Consider the following 22,264-nt stretch of genomic DNA (forward strand, 5'->3'; position numbering starts at 1 on the left):
ACCTCTACCTCATCGGTAGCACCTATCTCATCTTCAGTCCCATAGTTAGGAGACCTCCTGTCCAGACATCAGGACATTATGCTTAGGGACAACCTTCTGCCTAGTCTCCCTCCATCACGTCCTGAGGACCATTATATCAATTTGGTCCCTGGATCAGAACCTCCTAGCAGGTTCCCCTATCGTCTTTCCAAGACTTTAGAGGGCGAGCTAGAAAGATAGTTATCTGAGCTTCTCCGAGCCGGATTCGTTCCGCCTTCTTCCTCACCATTTGCTGCACCCATCCTATTTGTCCAAAAGAAGGCTAAGTGTGCATGTCTTTGTGTAGACTACAGGGCATTGAATAAACTCACCATTAAGAATAAGTTTCCTATGTTAAGGATTGAGTGCATTTTGGAGCGTTTAGACGGTGCAAAATTTTTCACTAAGATCGACCTCAAGAGTGGTTACCATCAAGTCCGTATTTTCGAAACTAACATTCCAAAACCAGCTTTCCGGATAGAGCGTGGTCACTACGAGTTCGTAGTCATGCCTTTTGGGCTTGCAAATGCACCCGCAACCTTCAATAAAATGATGTCCAGGATTTTCACAGTTCTCATTGGTAAGTGTGCTTTCTTGATGACATACTTGTATTCTCAGCCATTGCGGAGAAACATGAGAAAGATGTAGAGAAAGTCTTGCAACTTTTGCGAGATAATGGGCTCTACATAAACGCCAAAAAGTCTATCTTTGGCGTTAAAGAGGTTCAATACTTGGGCTATATTATCAATTCTGATGGGATTCGATTGGACTCCTCAAAGGTTCAAGGGATCTTGGATTGGAACATCTTGTTGGGTGTTGGACTCACACACTCACACACACAAACCTGCACATTAGGGTTAGGTATAAGATAGAGAAGCTCACACACAGAAATGAGAGAGAGAGAGAGAGAGCCAAAAGTGTGGTATCCACAAAATGCAAGTCAACCCTTGCATGTGTGCCACATCCATATAATATAGAAGTACAAAATATATTGTGTGTCCTTTCACACTTGATGTCCAAGGGGAAAAACCACATGGGAAAAAGTGCCCTTGGTTAAGCCTTGTTCACACATAGCACTACCATAAGTGAGCATATGCCTACAAATCCCCCCTGTAGTGGAAGTGTGAACCTGTACAAGGTAGCAGATCACTCTCTGTATGAGAGTAAGCCCAAAGCTTTGCAGAAAGCTTCAAACTTTTGACATAGTGATAATGAATCTCTATGTGCTTGGTACGTGCATGAAATACTGGATTTCATGCCACGGCCATAGTACTCTGGCTATCAGTGAGAATGGTGGTGGGTGTCTGCTGACACTCACGAAGATCAGCCAATAGTCTCCTCAACCATACACAATTTACTGTAGTTGTGAAGACTGCCCTGTACTCAGCCTCACAAGTAGATGTAGCAACAGTGGGTTGCTTTTTACTCAACCAAGATATGCATGAACTGCCAAGAAAAAAACAATTCCCACGGGTGGATTGCCTGGTATCATAATCACCAGCCCAATCTGAATCACTGTATGCATAAAGCTGCAAGCTACCCCCCCGGGATAGAACAAACCAAGATCCAGGGTATCCTTAAGATAACGAAAAATGCGTTTGACTGCTTGCCAATGGTTTGTGCCTGGGCTGTGCATGAATTTGCTCAACAAAGACACCCCAAAAGATACGTCTGGCCTTGTGTTCAAAGGCGTATTGCTTCAGCTTTATGTCGATGTTGCCGCCTTGTGCTCGAGACCGTACCTCACTTATTCTGGAGTTGCTTGCATTCCTGCGATTTTCTTCAACACTTGACAGCATTGTTGCAGTATAGATTCCCTCGATAGCGCTTTGGGTGACTTTTTTGGATTTTTGGTAGATTTTCCCCGGCCTTACCGGGATATGATGATTTCTTCGCATGGGTGCGCTTCTAGGCTCTTTGGACCATCTATTCCACCAGAAATCATATGCACTTTTCTCATAGTTGTCAGGTACGATACTGTACGGCTCGTACGATACGATACCGTACGGTATAAATTTTTTTCTTATCGTACGATAAAATACGGTGTTTAAAAAAAATACTTATAAACTTAGGTATTTCCAAGTCCAGATATGGAGTATTTTAGAAAGGAGGGAAGCATCATAGTACCGAGGAAGCTCAAACAGCCGTAGATAAGCAAAAAAAAGATCATTACCTCCCAAAAAAATTAGTTTTTTTTTTTGGGAAAAAGAATTCTTTTTTTTTTTCCGAAAAAATCCGTACGAGTACGTGCGGTATCGTACAATACGGTTTTCTGTACGATAAGCCGTTGTACGTCGTACGGAAACAACCCTGACTTTTCTGGCGATGTTGTTCATCCCTTTCCCTATTTTCGTGTTGCCCTACTCCGGTCTCTTCGAGATTGCTATGATCTTGGCGAGCTTTCTCTGCAGCAGCAGTTTGAAGAATTTTCATGTTTTTTAGTTCGTTCTCATAGTTCCATTTGCTTCGAGTGACTATGACTGTACAATTCACTATTTAATATAAACAATGGTTTCAAAAAAAAAATGTGTGTGTGTGTGTGTGTGTGTGTGTGAGAGAGAGAGAGAGAGAGAGAGAGAGAGAGAGAGAGAGAGAGAGAGAGAAAGTTGCATTAACGTCTTCAAAAGGCCAAAATGACCTATGAGACCAAAAGATTACATCATATCCATGAGGTACATCAGCCTGGGTACAAAATAGTAATAAAGAAAGATATCAAAAATCTACAACTATAAAATCCGATCTAAGTACATGAGCAGAGAGCTCTCATATCACCCTAATACATCCCTCATGGGCCGCTGTGACACGGTGCCGTGGTAAAACTGAGCTGGCGCGAGAAGGTCCCTATGATGATGGGAGATGATGGCCCGGATCCTCTTGTGGTGGCATGGCCATGGACGAGGGCCATGGGGTCTGGGGCGTTGAGCTCTGCATAACTCAGTGGCTCTGTCGAGTGTCACAGCTCTCGGCCGAGCTCCCACACTAGCCTGTGGTTTGGGTATGATGGGTGGACTGGCCCTTGGAGTGCTGGTATGGATGAAGTTTGTGAGAGCTCTATGTGCTAGTCCTTGAGCAAGTACAACTGATCTGGATCTCGCTAAGGACTCCCTGTGTCTACGGTGCTCTAGAAGAAAAAGTCCCAGGCACCTCTGATCCAGGAAGTTCATGATCCTAGAAGGGAAGTTCATGATCCTGGTAAGTGGTCCGAACCTAGCTTGGAAGAGGGAGTGGAACCTCCCCCCGAATCTCATAGTATACAGGGCATCGACATACGTAATGATCCTTTGTCTCAGGCTTTGTGTGACAGAGCTGGCATATCCTATCCTCTGGTACGACCGCGCTAGGCCCATATCTGGTAGTCTCCACTCTCAGCTGGTGGGACGAGGTGTAGATCTTGCCGATCGCACATCTCACCCCAAAGGATATGTGTGTGTCCATGTAGCGTGGGCAGATGATGAACACATCCTCTATCACGCATAGTAGGTGATTTCTGTAGAAGGCCATCTTCCTCTCCAGCTTGGTGAACCCCATGTCCTCTGAGTATCCAGTCTGACAATGTCCTTCCTAATAACCGTGTTCCGCTATGTGCCACTGAGAGCAAATGACGGGCCCGCTATGCTGTACTGGAATGGGGGGAATGCCTCCATCTGCATACTGTGCATGCCAAACCAAGTGCCTACCTGTGCATACCAGCACTCTGTATCTCCCTCAAGTGTCAACTGTCTCAAGGACTCCAGGGCTAGCCGGGGGTATCTTATCAAGTGGAAGCTCCCATAGCCTGTACCAGTATGTCACTGTCTAGAATAGAGCCTCTGTCACTATCGGTGCAGCCCCCATCTCTGCCCGCACAATAACATGTGGCACAGATGGCTTACTCCTAATCATGCGTGAGATCATCGCCACTAGGGGCCTCGCCATCGGCTTCCACCCATCATATACCTCCTCTGTATCTGTCTCGGCTGGCTCTCTCCTCTGTCTCCTCCTGTGGTATAAGCTAGGACCCCAGATATGGTCACCATACAGTAGTGTAGGTGTAACTAGAGTATCAAATAGCCAAAGCTGCGTCCTCGGCTCTTGAAACTGTATCTGTGAGCGTTTCCTCTCTAGCGACCCAAGGGCTGCATATCCCCTCATCAATCTAGCTTCGGCCGCCTTCCACATCGAGAACTAAGGTCCAGAGTGATCCCAAGGTATACATATGAGGTAACATACTCCACAGGCTCTCCACTATATGTAAACTGTACTATAGATCTACTTATCCATTGTGAGGAGGTTTTAAAGATCATGACCTTGGTCTTTCCAAGGTTCACAGTGAGGTCCAGGTCCTCGCAAAAGGCCCGTAATGCATCCAAATGCCTCTGCAGCCCCTCTGGTGAATCAGAAATAAGAACAATATCATCTGCATACAAGAGGGTCGGTATTAGGACTCCTGCCAAATGTGCTCCTGGTCCTCCCTGTCTGTCTATGTAATCCGAGATCTCGTCAATGTGTAGACCAAATAGAGTAGGAGACAAGGGGCAGCCCTGCTTCACCCTGATAGTGCTGTGTATGATCTCTGAGTCACCTCCTGAAGCCCGTACTCTGCCTGTGACTAACTCATAGAGTGTAATGATCCCCCAAAGCATCTCTTTTGGCACTCCCATATCCTGCAGTCTCCTCATCAGTCTAGCCCGTGGGACGGTATCGAAAGCTTTGCATAAATCCACAAAGCAGCAATATATCCGATGCCCGTGAGCTCTCCCCTCCTCAATGATCCCCCGCAGTGTAAAGATACGATCTAGTGTGGAGTGCCCTGTCTTGAAGACTGCTTGCCTCAATGCTCTAAGTCTCTGCTCCTTGGACCATCTACTAAGCTCATGCTCCAAAATCGAACCATAAATCTTGACCAAGGTGTGACCAATCATGATAGTCCTGTAGTTGTTGGGGTCCATGGGGTCACCTGCTTTCAAGATAGGTACAATAGTATTCGATGACCAGCTGGTGGGGAAGCCGTCACATAAAGCCATGTTAAACATGTGAACCAGTAAAGAGGCTAGCGTGTCCCTAGCATGGGATAAATGCTTGGTGAGGAGTCCATCATGATCCTGTGCTCTCCTAGTCTGCATCCTGTCAATAGCATCTCTCACCATGCTGAGGTGAAAGAAGGAAGAGCGTGGGGGACGAGGTTCTTGTGGATGGGGGAGAGGTGGCATAGGTGTGCCAGGTACTGGGTGAAGTAATTGGAGTTAGAAGGTGGTGATCCTCAAAGATCCTCCAGGCCTCCTTACAGTCCCTTCCAAGAAATAGCTGGTATAGCTCTTGCTCAAGCCTGGCTAGGTAGGCTCTCTTCTTTCTCCGTGTGAGACGTCGAAAGATCACTCGTGCATGCTAGTAAGTGGTGGATCCTAGCGCCATCTCCCGATGTAGACGCGCTCAGGTTTCACGACATTCCTCGTCGTACGAGCTATTCTGTGGGACAGTCCCTCTTGGTGATGTAGGGGTGGCTCTGTAGTGCGGGAAGGCGGCTGTAGCGGATGTATGGAGGGTGGCTGAGAGGGGTGTGGTAAGCTCATCAAGTGGGATGTGGAGGCGAGGTAGATGTGATCAGAGTAGATGGAAGAGGTCTCTCTGGTGAAGTTGTATTCCGGACGGTGATGGAGCAAAGCAGGTGGTTGGATGGTGTATCGCCATGTGAGGGAGAAGGCGAGGTATGCATGGTCGGCTGCAACACCGATGGGGCGAGGCAAGAGGGCAAACTCCGGAATGAGTGGGATCAGAGAGAGGGATCCTATTAGATAGTCCACTGTACTGGCTGCATGTTCGAAGGGGTAGGAGGTGAAGGAGTTGGATATAGGCCATCTAGCCAAGCCATTATAAATGGCTAGACTATGAGCCCCGCTGAGGGCTAAGAGATACTCTCCATAGTTTGTGCGGGCTGCAGTATCCTGTGATGTCCGCTCTAGATCCGTACCCACCGTGTCAATCTCCTGGTACATGGGATCGTCTGTCTCAAAGTAGGGTACTTGTGCACCTGCGGTGCAGGCATTGAAGTCTCCAGCCAGGAGGATGTCCCCTAGACTGGAAAACTTCATAATGTCATCATAAAGGGGCAGGTACGGGGACTCTCCATGGGTGGCATATTTAGAATTGGAGGGTGCAAAGTAGCACACTGTAAGGTAGATGTCTCGGGCCCTCTTTGTTTGGATCCTCACCCACGAATGGATGGCCATTGGACCACCTCAACAGAGACCACACCTCCATAAGTGGAGAGGGTGCATGGTCAATTGCTTGGCTGACCGGAAGAGATAAATGACCCAAATTTTGTCCACCCACAAAGTGTGGATATCCAAACTCACTTATTATAAGTTGTCCAGCCGTACTTTAATGAAGTGCAAATCTCCAAAACAGCAAAGTTAACTACAAATCTAGTAAGCTTAATCAAAGAGTTTAGAGTCACACCTACCACCTGTATACAAGCCACAAATGAGATCAAAATATAGATTAACGTGCATAGTTCACGAGAGGGAATCCCTTGCCCATAAACTGTTGTTATCCACTGGCAGTAGTTGCCAGAGGTGCCAAGTAGCCATTTTCAGCTTGTCCGAAAACCTAGGCCTCATCCCGTTCAACCACTTGTATCACATGTTGAAGCTCCTCCCTGTATAGTAAAGCCACCCCTGAGTACCCCCTACTGTGCGTGGGTGTGGGCGGTGCACAGACTCCCATCTGTATCCTCTCACCTCTGGAAGCCGACTCCCCTGGCACTGATGTGTCTTTGTGTATAAGACCAAGTCTCTCCCTCTAAATGTCTCCTCGAACAGACCTGCATCCGTCCTCAAGGCACCATTGCAGTTCCAAACCACAATCTCTAGCTTGGTCTCATAGGTCTCGCACCGTCATTGGGCACATCGCTCGGTGATGATCACCCTCCCATCTGTAAGGGATCTTGGAGTTGCAGTTGGGCAGCAGCAATGAACAGATCTGAGGCAGGACGTGCAAATCAGACAGATCTGCTTTTCAGTCGACGGTGGCAGAGTAGAGGCGGCTCAGGTACAATCGGCACAGGCGAACTGGGCGACGGCGGAGGCGAGGGGGGCAGCGAAGTGCAGGTGGCGCAGGTTTGCTGCAGACGGCGTAGGGGGCAGCAAGGTGCAGGCGACACAGGTTCACTGCAGGCGGCGCAGGGGGCAGCGAGGTGCAGGCGGCGGAGGTTCGTTGTAGGTACAGGCAGCTCTGCGCACAGGTACGATCGACGCAGTACAAGTCGGCGCAAGGTGGCTGCAGCAAATTGGGCGGCGTTGGGCAGCGTCGTACGATGCAGTGCGGGGGTGACGGCGGATCTGAGGGCGGTGGCAGGGCAGCTGAGGGCGGATGGAGAGGGCAGTAGGGAAAACCCTAACCCTAATACAAGATGCAAGGAGAAACCCTAACTCTAATGCTCAGAAATCCTAACCCTAATGCTCTGATGTGTGCAATAGGCTGAAGCAAGAGGAGAAGCTCAAGGGCAATGGGGTTAACCCTAACCCTAGCAACACCCTACTCTGATACCAATGTTGGGTAGGAGGGCAGCTAGCCTGCACACACACTTTTTTTTTTTAGTGGAATCATAAGTATATTAGATTTACAAGATGACTATCCAAAGTAGATAGTCCCAAAGTACATCAACTGAAGATGTCAATATAAGACATATATACATCATGATCTATTTGGTCAACCTGCATGCAATCGAAGAAAGATTGATGCAGGGAGCACCGAAAAAAAGAAATGCTCGGGTGGAGGTCCACGTGTCATCTGAAATTAAAGTGCGACATATAGATGCAGCTTGTTTTCTGGAATGTAAACTCTTGAAATTTTTTTTGGAAGAGAAGCCTTTGTCCAAAAGCGCCTGTTGTCGTGCCTGTATCTCCCATTTGACAAGCTTTCGGTGATCATTTACCTGAATACAGTGACGAGCTTGACATAAAGAAGTGACTTCAGCCAAAGTTAGGGAGCGAAGATGACCAAGCTCGATTAACGATTGGCATGTTTGCTTAGCATAAGCAACAGTCTGTCTCCAACCTTCCAGATACTGTTTACCATAATCACGGATGACTGATTGCATGCGAGCAATAAAAGCTGTCCATGCATAATCCAAGTCAATAAAAGATTGAGGAAAGAGTGGCTGACCGGCCTCAAGTATCAGTGCTTTGAATGCATCATGCTCCAAGTAACTATTATTGATGATAAGCAACCTTCGAAGTGGCAATCTGTCATCAGGCATGTCGTGCAGATGAACTCTGAGCCATAAGGGTACATGATCTGAATATGTAAATGTATAATCCACCCACAATTTGGTCGTGAGAGTATCATAATGAAACGGATCAAGCTGATACCATCGATCCAGGCGAGCTTTGTAAGTGGATTGTGCATTATGTTGGAAGGTATAGCCAGGCATCAAGGGTTGAGATTCTTTCCAAAGATCAATCAGATTAAGCGTTGCTACAAAATCTGCCCACGAAGACGTTTCAGTAGCAAGCATATGTGTACGACCGGATGTATTATCACCAAGTTGAGGGGCATTATTGAAATCTCCACATATGAATGCTTTCTGTCTCCAAGGGTACAATTTCATTTGTTGCCATATCTGTCCTCTAGCCTGAGAGGATTGAGGTGCATATATTGATGCAAATTCAAAGATTTCACCCTGAATAAAGCACTGCATAACCATCCATCTGCCTTGGAGGCCATTAAATGCCATGATTGGCTGTAAATGATGTTTCACAAGAAAAGTACACCCGAAAAGGCATGGTGGCCTGCATAAAAAATATCATAACCAGCATAATGGCCTTGCTGTCCAGTGTAGTGATGTTGATTGTGTTCCTGAAGAGCAACGATATCTGGCTGCATACGCTTCAGATATGCCCAAACCATCTTCCACTTTTTAGGGTTACACAAACCCTGTACATTGAGAGTCAAAACTGTGATATATGACACCATATTTATAGTGTATGTACAGTATGAACAAAAAAGTAGCTCAAGCTTGCATTTCCTCCACAGGGTCTGCACCCCGATCAGGAGGAGGAATATCTATGAGACGGGTGGCTAGCAAGCTAGCAGCCTCTTCTTCGGGAAACAGAGTACGACCTGCAGTTACAGTAGCCCAGGTGATGCCAATTCCAGAATTTTCTTCTGGGGTATGCCCACTAGAGGAGGCTCCATTCCAAGTTCTAGAAGGCAAAGGATGCCTGGGGATAATTGTCCTGCGCGGTGGCTGAGATGTTTCTTGAAGTGTCTTTTCTTTTCCTTTTGGTGAAGAAGTAGAGGGATTAGCCACAGCTACATTCATATTAGAAGAGACTGGCATTTTGCCTTTTTCTTGAGGCATAACAGGAGTCTTTAGACTTTTGTTTTTAACCCCTGAAGGTCCAGGAGTGTCCTTATTCTGCATTGGGATGGGCAAGGCATCAGGCGGCATCTTATGGAGGACCAGAGGACATTGAGATGCCATATGTCCAAACTTTTTGCACTCAAAGCATGCGCCTGCAAAAAGACCCCATTTGAGTCTGAAAAAAGCACTCCCCATGGAATCGTTATTTATGGTAACAGCATAAGATTCCGGAGTGGGCTGATCCGTGTCCCATAAAATACAGAATCGATTTGAGTTGCCATTTGGTCTAGGAGGGCATACAACCTTTCCTAGAGATGCTGCAATTTTAGGTAACAAGGAGGCCAAACATTGGGGGAAGTCCACCACTTCTACCCAAACATGACAGCGATGCTTAATCAAAGCCTGATAGTCTTTGGTGGGGGACCATGGCAATACATGAACCATCTGTCGTCCATAGAAGAGAGGGGAGTGCTCTAAAAGCGTTTGCTTATGGTGCTCATCCACCATAATGACCTCAAAGAAACCTCTTGCCACATAGTGGACTTTGCGAACAAAACAACCACCCAATGTCCGTGTCAACCAATTCTCGACATCAGCAGTTACAGGCATCCTGCCTGGAAAAAAAATAATCACAGCATGCTTCGCATATTCTCGAATGGGATCTATGATTTCATCCACATCCACTGCAAGTCCCACCATAGGAACATGATCTTTCCAATCAGCCCAGCCTCGGGCGTTTGATGCACAGGGTCATCCTGACCTACAGCCTGCTTTTGTTTTTTATGAGCATAATATTTTGTAGGAGAAGCCATGATGAGATAATAGGCACAGGTAAAGTCGGTGCAGAAAGGCGATATCAGGACAGCTGGACAGAGAATCGAGGGCGCTGCAGAGGCACCAGCGAACAGTCGTAGTGGACCCATGAGCAGGGGACGGGCACTCCAGAAGCAGAATCCGGCGACCAAATTGCAGAACTGGGCGATTGGGATAATGGCGAGGCAGTCTGCTGAGCAATTTCGGCGACAAATTGAAGCTGCGAGGGAACCAGGTGCTCACGGGAGCAGCAAACGATGGAGTCGAGTCGAGGCTGATGGACCATGCAGGGTCTCTCTCTCACAGTATACACACTCCCACGCGCGCGTACACACACACACACACGCGCGCACACACACGAGCGCACAAAGGAGAAAGGCGAGCTATACACCAGGTCGTGAACCCTAGAACTGATAGCTGCACAACACACACACACACACACACACACACACACACACACACACACACAGAGGAGCCACAGGCCTGCACACACACACACACACAACCTCAAACACAGAGAAGCGTGAGTGCTGGAAAAGATGTACTCAATAATGATATGAAATGAAAGTACAAGTGAGTACTAAAAAGCCCAGGGCTAAGTGCCCAACACACATAAGTTTGTTCACACGGGAAAAAAAACCTGTGTCGAGTCACAAGGAAAAAGTGCCCGTGAGTAAGCTGGGTTCACACGTGAACTAGCGAAGAGTGAACATGACCAACACAAACTATACTAAATGAGTGGGAGGCAGTCCATGCCGATCCCATATACTAAGAACCAAGTGGAAACTAAGGCATACCATACTCCACCTGCCTGAAGGGGGGGGGGGTGGGGGTGGGGGGTTGGGGGGGCATTCAGGCAGCAATAAGCTGGCAGGACAAAATAGGGGGCCAGTAGGAAAGAGGGAGAAGGATTGTGTATTTGTGAAAATAAATCTGGTGTGTGTGTGTGTGTGTGTGTGTGTGTGTGTGTGTGTGTGTGTGGTATATTCTCTTACTTTGTTTGTATGAATCTTTTGTAGGTGTGTTTTTGTAGATGCTGGAATTAGTGCTGTAGACCTGGAGAGAAAGAAGAAAAAAGAGGAAATGAAAGCCAAAGAGTCACAATCCAAAGCTGTGGCAGCGCATGGTGAATTGGCATTGATTACTGTAGAGACTGTTCAGCCTATCGTGCAAGAGAGACTGCCATTAAGGCCTCCAATGCTGCAGGTAGAGAGCATTATAGACGACGTCATTTCATTAATGAACTTCAATCATTCGAGGAGAGGTTTTCAATTATGCTATTCTGGTTGCAGGTTGTTCGTCTTGCTTCTTTTCAGCATGCACCAACAATACCTCCTATTATGGCCTTACCGAAGCAGCCAAAACTCGAAATAGAAGAATCGGGAGTTCTCAAAGATGTTGAAGATAAAAGATCAGCTGCTGAAGTTGCAGTTGCAGGTGGAGGTGTATCTGTTGCAATTTCTCGCTTACCACTGGAGCAAAAACGTCCTGTTGGACCACTTGTGGTGGTTGGTGTTAGAGATGGTGTCCTATGGCTGATTGACAGGTAAATCCACACATCCAACAATAGATTCAGGTTAGTGTTAAGTTTCAGTATGGAAGTGCTGCCATGCATGTTCTAAGTAGGCCTTGCCCTGCTGGTTCCAATGTTTGTTGTGTGCTCATGTAGAAGATTGGCAACAGTACACAGAACAAGATGTGCTGGGAATCAGTTATCACAACGATCTCTTCTACATATGAAAGGGAAATTTTGCATATAGGGCTAGACTACTGAGTAACAGTTAAAAATATGAAATGTTTTGTTTACTTTAGAATTTGTTCAAACTAGTCATGCCCAATACAATACAAATCAATTGAGTTTTAGTTACAACATGATCCAAACATATATGTAGTGCAGAAGTGGAAACATGTCATAGCCCATTCATTACAAAAGAGCTGAGTTTCTTTGCTCTTTCTTACAAATTTCTCTCCCTCTTTTTTAGGGGGGTGCTATCGAGTTGGTGGAATGGCTTTACACTTTTGTCATCCCAAGAAAGGTTTATCATGTGGAATTGCATGGATAATCACACTGGTAGCTTGGCTATGGGTCATTCACAGAATGTCATTGTGGTTTGCCAAGCCTTGAGACTCTAGGCTTCATTCCTTCTTGGAGGCTCACGTATCCTGCCGACAACACTTTTATAAAAAAGGAAGTTGTATGGTATGTTATAATCGACATGGAGGCAGGAAAAGCATAGTTGCCATACTTCACCCTTGTGGGATACCATCAACGATAGAAGCTGCAAAAAAAATCCACTATTTATCAAGTTCTTCTTATTTGTTATCAATTGAGAATTTATTGGATATGGTGCGTGGTCCATACCCTCTCCTGTAGCAAGAAGCTGTTGGCTAATCGCCTTTTCTTTAACAAATTACAAGAAGTAACCTTTATGAGTAATATGATCAGGTTAGAAAAACATTCCAATTCAGAATGAGAATGAAGTGTTAATTTTGGTCTTAAACATTGGAAAAGGAATGGCTAACCAAGAATACATTTCATGAGTGTAATGGTATTCTTGATCTATCTATTATGTTAGACCTTTTTTCCCTAGAAAAAGATCCTTCTATTAGTTAACAGAAAGAAATATCCGCTCGTGGGTGGACTACAACTCTCTGTAGAGGTGTAGTCCTCAAAAAAAAAAGGGGATGCCCCCTCCATGGCTGGCTGTTCTTGGAGAGAGACTTTTGAGAAGTAGCAGCAATATATGCCGATACTGATGTTTTGCCAACTACTTGCCTGTTGTTTGCCTCGAGACCAGATAGTACGGCATCTTGGATATCCTATTGGATGGAAAGTGTCTCTAAAGCAAGGAAGGCAATGGGTTATGGATAAGTTGAATCATAAGATTGAGTATTGGAAATTGTCGACATGGTCATTGCATGTATGGCTGCATATTGTCCAATCCATCATCATGGCCTATGTTCAGTTCCACTTGCCTCTTGTGCCTTGGTCAAATAAGGGTATTGACAGTTTTATGTCCAAAGCTTTAGAATGTTTATGGCAGACAAAAATAGATAGAAAGGCCGTCAGATTGCTCAAAAAAGAACTTGTGTGCACTCCCAAAATGCATGGAGGCTTGAATATACTCAATATTCGCTAACCATGTCATTGCAAGAAAGGCAACTCTACTTCTTGAATTCCTCACCAAAAGCAACCTTGGACTTTGATGCTGGCACATTTGATTGCGACAATGAAAACAAAAGCTTTTGGGGATTCGACAGTTTCTTACCAAGATGTCATATTTGGAAGATTTGAAGGCCAGATTGTGAGCTGCCCTTATTCCACCAAGCTTATATATGAATGGCAAATGCTTCTTTGTCATCTTGCTTGGTCACGCAGACCCTCCAGATCGAGGCAACTCTTTGTGAAAAGAAAGTATTCATTGGAGTAGGGCTTTTCAGCATTCATTGGCTGCCCTACAACCCAAAAAAGCATACTTCCTCTCCAAGTTTGGTGTATGCCTTGTTGATGATGTTCTTGATGATCAAGGCAATGTATTCTCCTATCCACAACCAAGCTGTCAGAAAATACAATCTGGGTATGCATCACAGGCATGTATGGCAAGAAGTAATTTCTATATTGCAAGATTTTCAGCCAGTGTGTCTACTTGACAAAGAGGAAAGATTAAGAGATCGGGCTCGTCCGACCAGGCATCTCATTAGGCCATCCGGCAAAGACCCAGCTAGAGCTCCTAGGATGATACGACTCCAGCCATATACTGTTGTACTCACTGTCACTTTTGTACTCCCCCATATTCATGTATTCATGTATCTATGTACTCATGTACCTCATTTTGACTAGTAGCATTAGCTTCCCACTCTCCCTAGTTGCTGCTTCAGGATGCCCCCTACTGATGTATTGTGGGGCTAGATACTTACCTTCAGTTCTTTCTTTTCTTTTCCAGACAGTGTATCAGATGTCACATGGTTGTAACTTTGGTCTCATAGGTCACTTTGGCCTTTTGAAGACGTTAATATAACATTTCATTTCATTTCTCTCTCTCTCTCTCTCTCTCCCTCTCTCTCTCTCTCTCTCTCTCTCTCTCTCCGTTCGCTGCCCCACCTATGTTTGTTGTGGTTCGCTGCCCCACCTTCGTTCTCACCTGTGGTTCGCTGCCCCACTTGCGCCCACCTTCGCCCAGCTACGCCTCTCTCTCCGCTTTCCCCACACGCCCGCTACCCCACCTGTGCCTCTTTCTGACTCTTCGTTGCCCCCTCTTCCCTTCTCTCTTCACTGCCCCACCTTCGCTTCTTTCTCTCTTCGAACATGCACGGCTTCCTCTCCAACGCTGCCCCCTCTTCCCTTCTCTCTCTTCGTTGTCCAACCTGCATCTCCTCTCTCCTGCTCTTGTTGCCTGTACAACCTGCCTCCCCACTTGCAGCTTGCCACCTATGGGGGCCACCAGCTCAGGACCAGAATCAGTACTAGAAAGGGGACCTCTTCAGTTCAACACGGACAGCTCACCGGAAACAAGGACTAGAGGTGAGAAGGAGAGGAAATACAGCTCGATTTGGGCGAGCACACAGAAGATCAGTGACCCCCATATCAAAACATGCCTGACCACCATGAGAGAAGTATGCAAAATGCAGGATTCAGACATTGAGCACATACAAAAGAAGCTTGGGGAGAACAAGGATAGTGATGACCTTATGCGTGGGTTGCGTGCCTCCATGCAAGAGGAGATGGATAGGTGGAAGGCAGACATGTGGGTACACATGGCAACTCAGCTTAGCAAGATGCAGGAGGAAATGGTCCAAATGTTGGACGCAAAAACCAGCCACCATGCCTCACTAATCACGGAGCTCAAGGCCCAAGTTGCCACTCTTAAAGTGGAAAATGAGACCTTGAGGGCACGCACTCGATTTGAAGGAGGAGAAATTCAGCCATCCCTCAATGATGAGCTGAATACACTTAGAGAGCAAATGAAGGCCCTCCAGGAACCAGAGGAGAAGAAGGCAAACGAGGCAACCACATGGGCCGATATGATTAAGAAAACACAGAAATAAGTGGAAGAAGCAGGCAGCTTCTGGATAGAGATTGCCAAGAAGCAACGGAACCCACCATCATCACCAAACATCATCAATGACACACTCAGAGGAGAAAAGAAAGAAGATTAGGGCATTGAATGTGAGAGTGGTGGGATGGAAGGAAGGAGCCTCGCTGAAAGAGGACGCCATAGCACTATGCAGAAAGATGGAAATCCTCGATAGACCAACTTCACAAAAGTTCTTCTTTGGTGCTCGCCTACTGCCTCCACTTTAATCTGATGCCGCTCCTGGCCAACTTTTATGCTCCGGATGCCTCTAGTCGGCCTGCACTCTCAGTGCAGCTCTGTAGTCTTGTTAGGTGCTTTCATGCACTAGACCGCTGAGTTGCTGTGCAAACATCTTAGACTTGGGGCCTCTGAGTCATGTCTGGATGCAGAGCCATGAGAATGCTCTGTCAGACCTCTGAACCATGCTCAAACGTGAGCCTCTGAGTTGCCATGGAACCATGTCTAATGTTGGCATTGCACAGTTTGGAGGCCAACATGGAACTGTTGAAGGCTTTCTCTAACATTTCACCTTCGCTCCGAAGGGTGGTTTGCTGGATATTTCAGAGCCTTGTGTGTGAACAAGCGCTTATGCCTGGTTATCCTAGCTTGTGTGTGAACAATCCTTTATGGGCTTTCTAGTTTATTTGGGTTTTTTTTTTTTTTCCGAGAAAAGATCCTTTCATTAGTTATGTAAAAAAAACGCCCGTAGGGCTACAAAAGAGCTCTCTCCTGCTCCTAACAGAGAGAGGAGCAGTGAATACATCATGGCAGCCCGGGAGACTCTCCCTAGGTGCTGCAAAATACAAGCATCAGTCTAAAGGACTGAGCGGCTAAATCATACAATGGGGGGGGGGAAGAGCCAAACAGGTGGCCTGTAGTGCCAACGGGGGGATCCCGTGTGTAGGGTGTAGAACGGGCCGCAGCGCCAAGTGGTATGAAAGGCCTGGCGCCGTAAAATCGCCTCATCCGAGTCTCCCCGGATGCGGTCGTACTGTCCTCGCAGGGTGTGGATCAACTCCTGCCAAATCCCCCGAACAGTCTCTGCTGGTGGCTCTAATCTCCCCTCAAAGGCCGTGAAGCACCGGGCCCTCCAGGTGAACCAGATGGTGAGGCTGCTGAGGAGCTCCCATCGTAAATCCCTCTCCTGTGTCCAGCTGTCGGACGAGAAATCCGGTGCCGGAACCAGGCGAGGCTGGCCCCTAATAAATCTGATGGCCTGACTGCCCTGCTCCATCTCATAGCCCATAGCAGGCCCTGACGAAGTCGACCAAGCAGCGGCACCCCACGTAAACATACCCTCTGGAGAGAGGGGGGCTAGAATACGCAGCATCCGCAGCCAAATCTGCTGTGCCTGAGGGCAGTCCCAAAGGCAATGTCTCTGTGTCTCCATAGGGTGGCCGCATCGGACGCAGGCCGCCGGAAGACCGCTATAAACAAGCCAAGTGCCAACTGCTGAGCCCCTGTGGGCGACCAGCCACTGAAAAGCCGAGATCCTGCGGGCCTGTCGACTAGCCCAGAGTCGAGCCCAGAAATCCTCCAGGAACTCCTGTGATAGTCCCTGCAATCGCCAATGCCCCGCTGCCGCTGGAGAAACCGTCCTCCTCGCCGTCAAAATATGCCGTCCCAGCCGAACAGTATACTGGAAAAATGTGATCTCTGTGGCCTCAAGGGATGCATAAGGATCATGCCACTCGTACTCTCCGGGGTCCCACTGTAGCCGGGCCAAGGGGCGCGCTGCATATGCCCATATACGCCAATCCGGGAGCACGTCAGCAGGGTCGGGGTCAATATGCCACTTCCGAGAAGCGGCAGCCACTACCCGAATCCTCTGAAAGGTGCACTCTGCCACCAAAGGCGACTCCACCTCCACTCTCTGGAGTCGGCCCTCATCCTGAATCTCATAATAGAGGCATCTGCCATCCTCAGTGCTAGCTCTGACAGCAATCAGGATCTCCAACTGTGTGAAGGCACCCATCCACCGTGGGGCCACTGGCTCGAGAGGTGTGAACCACTCCTCTGAAAGTGCCTCCTGAATATCATCCCTCATAATCAACCCCCCTCTGAAGTGACTCAGCCTCTCCACCTGGGTCTCCTCTGGTAGACTGCAGAAAGCCTGCCAGTCTCCAAAACTACGAGCTGGGCCTGCCGCTAAAGGTCCCCAGGCTAGACGAGGCCGAGAACCCAGCATATGACCCTGCTCTGTACGAACCGCTGGGCTCCAGATGTCACCAATTGGCCGACCATTTGGTCCATTCCTACTTTTTGCGTCTCGTTCACTTGAGGCCAGGCCGGTGTCTCATGTGAAGAGGCCAGTATTTTGCTGACATGGACGGGAGCCAGACTGGTGCCACCCGTGTGTTAGCAGGATGGTGTCATATGGACGGGAGCCAGATCAGTGCCACCCGTGTATGACCTGGACTGTGTTCGATCCATGGGACTGTCACGCCATGGAAGGGCCAGTATTCGTGCCGTGTTTTACCTATGGGACTGTCACACCTAGGGAAACTCGTGCCTGGAACTGCGTCTTACCTATGGGACTGTCACTCCATAGGAAGACCAGGATTTTATGTAATAAATGTCGTGCCAGTTTTGTGCCGACAGATATTTTGTACATGTTCCATGAACGGGAGATATGTCCATGTTACTTTTGCACATGCACACATATTTTGCATGTTTGAAACTGTTTTCGCATGACATGTATTCGTGTGTTTGCCTGCCTGACGTGTTACTTACTGAGCGGGGACGCCTGCCAGTGAGTCGTGAAGTGTGCCCTGTATTCTGACAAGTTTCAGTGCATGTGAACAGGTGGTAAGTATGTCGCACATGTTTGTTTTAATGTTTTAAATTCTAACCCTTTATTTTTATAAGGTTAGGGGTTCACATTCATTTAAAAGTGGGCACCCCCTTTGGGCACCCACTTTGGGGCCAAGGTGGGGAGCCTCACTTTTAAGTGAGTGTGGGGGTGGGCATGGTCACCAACCCCCACTAGTCCCCTTCATGCATGCGTGGGAATTACTAAGGTTAACTCCACCTTTATTTTAATTAAAAAGAGGCTTCCTTCAAGCGTGGTACTTCATCGCTTCTCCCTGGCGTTGAGTTTTCACCAACCTACGCTTCCTTTCTTGCAAGCGATTGTGGCCCCTGCACTACTGGCTGCGCCTGACTCTCTACAGCCGGCTGCCACCACCTGAAGGCTACCTGCCTTTGTGCTCCAACTGGCTGTAACTGCCCCTCTCTACAGGCGACTGAAACTGGCTGCTGCAGGCGGCTGCCTTCACCCTTCCATACTGGCTGGCTGCAACCCTTACCTACAGGCGGCTGGCTGCAATCCTCTCCCACAGGCGTCTACTTCTCTCCACTGGTGGCTGGCTGCAACTACCCTACAGGCGACTCTCTCTCTCTGCTGCCGGCTGCGCTTGCTCCTCTACAGGCTGGCTGCCACTGTTATTGTACCTCCTTACTGCTACGACTGCCTTCCCTACAGGCTGCCACCCTCTACACGGCTGTACCACAGCAGGGGACTTTCTCATTACAGGTTGGCTGCAACTACCCTACAGGCGGCTGTGCCCTTTTTGGTGGTACTCTTAGTGGTGAGTCTTCACGAGGCTCCTCTTTCTCCAACAAAGGTGGTTTCAAAGACTACACAAACACTACAAGTTTTGGTCTTCTATCAACCATCTACAAGTAAGTGATTTTCAGATTTGAGTAAAGCATTTAATGTTTAAATCTGGTAAGAGATTCGTCCCGCTCGGCCTACACCCGTTCGGTGCCGGGTTGTCCAAGCTTTATGGGCGAACCTCGGTCCAAAGGTGCTGAGATCGGGAGAGCCAGGCGTTAGTACGAGAGCGCCTGTCTGTGCGTGGTCTCGGAACACCAGTATGGTGCTCTCCGCGGAGTCCAGTGAAAGCACAGGACCGTAGTGATTGGACCACACTAGTGGTCGTTCTGCTCCGAGTTTTTCTACATCGAAATTCGAGTTATTTGTTTAATACTGTTTTCATATGTACATGGACATCATCTGGTTCTCAGAACCCATGGAGCATTGTATTCTTTAAATACTCCCAATAAATATATCATATATTGAGGGGGGGGTCGGCCCGTTCCGGCCCCAGTGCTGGTGTCCATCTTTCCATTTCTGTTCATTTAATTTTCAAGTTGTTTTAAGTTGTCCATATCTTATTTGTGGTTTTAAAGTTGTGCTATTAAACGTGTAGGTGTCCAATAGAGTCTTTCCCACTTGACGGGATCGGTTTCATTGGTATCAGAGCACGGTTGTTTCCCTCTTCCTAGTGGGGAAACGAACCTGTGTATTGGACATCCCGCTTTTAGCAAACTTTGAACACAATGGACAGCCAAGGCAACCCTTTGGAAGTACCAAATTCGAGGGGTCTCTCTAGTGCTTCTCGTGGGTCTGATGCCCTGCGAGGTAGACACAAGCCTCTTGAAAGGGTTATGGATAGTGAATCCAAAGGTCAACTGTCTCCAGGAAAGACAGTTATGCTTGAGCAAGACCCTGATGCTATGAGGGCTGAAATGGAACATATGAGAAAACTTTTGCAGGCTCAAGAGCAAGAATTGAAGTTTTTGCATGAAGATCCTCATCTGCAAAGTGCTATTGAAGCCAGGAAGGCAGATGCTATGGTTGATGTAACCTTTGAATCTATGGCTCGTGAAGTGGGCAAGAAACCAAGGGAGTTGGCACTTGCCTATCTCCTTCGCAAAGGTGATATCAAAGAGGGGGATGACGGAGAGCTAAAATTCAGAAATCCACCTCGTTTAAAGCATGGAGATCCTGCATCCCAGAGGCTGAAATCTTATATGCAACAGGAAGAGGTGACTGTCACTTCTCGTCATGCATCCTCTCCCCAAGGCACTAAGCCTGACAGAAATATGTATGCCAGTGCTCATGGAGGGCACGAAAGTCACATGCATGCAAGATATGTATCTCATGGTGACAGGTCTGCTTCCAGAAAAATTTTGCCTTCTGAGTTGTCTCATGGAGAGACCATGCCATATGCAGGTAAGTCACATGCATCTGAGCTTCGAGTTCGTGGAGCACATGCCACCGTGCCCCATGAAGCTTCTATGACGGCCCATGGAGCCCATGCAGACAGGGCTACCCCGTTGGATAAGGGGAAAAGAAAAAGAGAGGACCATGAGCCTCATGCCAGGAAGCTCAAGGAGTTCAAAGCAGGTGATAAATCTGTCAAATTTGATGTCTTTCATGGTGAACATGATGCTTCTAAGGTGTTAGCGTTTGTGGCACAATTCGACATTGCCTTTAGTGATGAGGATTTCACAGAAAAGTCGAAGGTGCGCCATGCTAGCATGTTTCTGAAAGGCACTGCTGCTCATTGGTGGATCACCGAAAAGATCACCAAGGATCCCATCTCTACTTGGAAGGAATTCAAAGATAGGTTTTATGCTCAGTTCTTGCCACCCAATGCAGAGCAAACTCTCACTCAAAAGTGGGACAGGCTGGAACAAAAAGATAATGAGAGTGTGCAACAGTATGTGAACAAATTTTGGAAAGTGTTGCTGGAAGTGACTCCCTTCATGCTAATCTCTGAGGAGGAAAGAAAGAGGAAGTTTCGTTCTGGATTGCAACCTGCTTACAGATCGGGTATTGAATTGCACCCAAAACATACGTTGCAACAACTCACAGCTTCTGCCCTTGCTACAGAGCAATTGGTGCTCAAGATCAAGCAGGATCAAGGAGGTTCCAAGGCGAAGGACAAGGCTGCCCCAAATCAGCAAAAGGGCGGACAGCCACCTAAAAAGAACTTCCGGGAGCCTTACAAGGGTGGTAAAGCTGAAAATAAAGAACAGGGCCCAAGAAAGAACAAATTTGGCTTAACCCCGGAGCAAAGAGAGCAATATGCTAAGGATGGAAAATGCTTTTCTTGTGGTAGCAAAGACCACATGTTCCGGCAATGCCCAGATCGCAAACCAAAGCACGAGGACAAGCATACCAAAGCAAATGTTCATGCAGTTCCTGATGTGCAAGGTAATACAGGTCATGATGCTAAGGAGAGAATGGTTTGCAAGGCATGGGGGCAAGTTAAGGATCAGCCCGCACTATTCATGTTTGATGACTGTGCAACTGACAATTTCATCTCTATGCAAATGGCAGCTGCATTGGGTATTGAGGTTGAAAGCATGGGACCTCAGATTGAAGCCGAAGCTGCATTCATTGGTAAAGAGGTGCAGGTTACCCCTTTGATTGGGAAGTTGCGTATTCATATACAGGGCTACCTTGACAATGAGCATTTCTTAGTTGCTCCTTTGAATGGATGTGATGTATTGTTGGGCAAGCCGTGGCATCATAGGCTTGAGCCCCGCAAAGACTACAAGTCCAATATCATTTCTTTTATGCATAAAGGCCGCATGCACTCTATTGATGCTGGCAAAGAAGGGGATTCCATCCCAGTTGTATCACACATCCAAATTAATAAAGCAATGAAAAAGAGTCTTTCAGCGTACTTGATTTTTGTGCGTGATAGTCTTGTGCCAAATCATCAAAGTGTGGATGCTATGTCTAATGATAGGCTGAATTTTCTTAATGCATTCAAAGATTGTTTTGCTGACTCATTGCCAGGTGAACTACCTCCCCAAAGGCCCGAAGATCATTGCATAGATCTTGTGCCAGGTAGTTCTCCACCTAACAAACCCGCATACCGAGTGAGTGCTGCACAACAAGAAGAAATTATGAAGCAGGTTAATGAGCTTTTAGAGAAAGGTTTGGTTCAGCCCAGTTCCTCACCTTACTGCTCTCCTGTGCTTCTTGTTCAAAAGAAGGACGGATCATTCCGTATGTGTGTAGATTATAGAGCTTTGAACAAGCTTACCATCAAGAACAGATTTCCTATTCCACGTATTGATGATATCTTGGATAAGCTTGATGGCTCAGCTTGCTTTAGCAGACTTGATTTGAAGAGTGGTTATCACCAGATACGTGTGGTACCGCAAGATGTCCATAAGACTGCATTCAGGACAGCTTTCGGATTATATGAAT

At 47.3% G+C, this 22,264-nt stretch overlaps 1 protein-coding gene across 1 annotated transcript in view; it reads left to right on the plus strand.

The window, feature by feature from the left end:
• LOC147605793 (Transducin/WD40 repeat-like superfamily protein) overlaps window positions 1-22,264 on the plus strand; it is a 156,014-nt gene that overhangs the window by 89,214 nt on the left and 44,536 nt on the right. The window contains exons 15-16 of the mRNA XM_086792959.1: window positions 11,194-11,380; window positions 11,467-11,720. Of these exons, the coding sequence (XP_086649085.1) occupies window positions 11,194-11,380; window positions 11,467-11,720 (441 nt within the window). The remainder of the gene's footprint in view (window positions 1-11,193; window positions 11,381-11,466; window positions 11,721-22,264) is intronic.

This window comes from Cibotium barometz, chromosome 58, assembly GCF_041138505.1.
Source record: "Cibotium barometz isolate CiBa-2024 chromosome 58, ASM4113850v1, whole genome shotgun sequence".
In the NCBI taxonomy this organism is placed as follows: domain Eukaryota; kingdom Viridiplantae; phylum Streptophyta; class Polypodiopsida; order Cyatheales; family Cibotiaceae; genus Cibotium; species Cibotium barometz.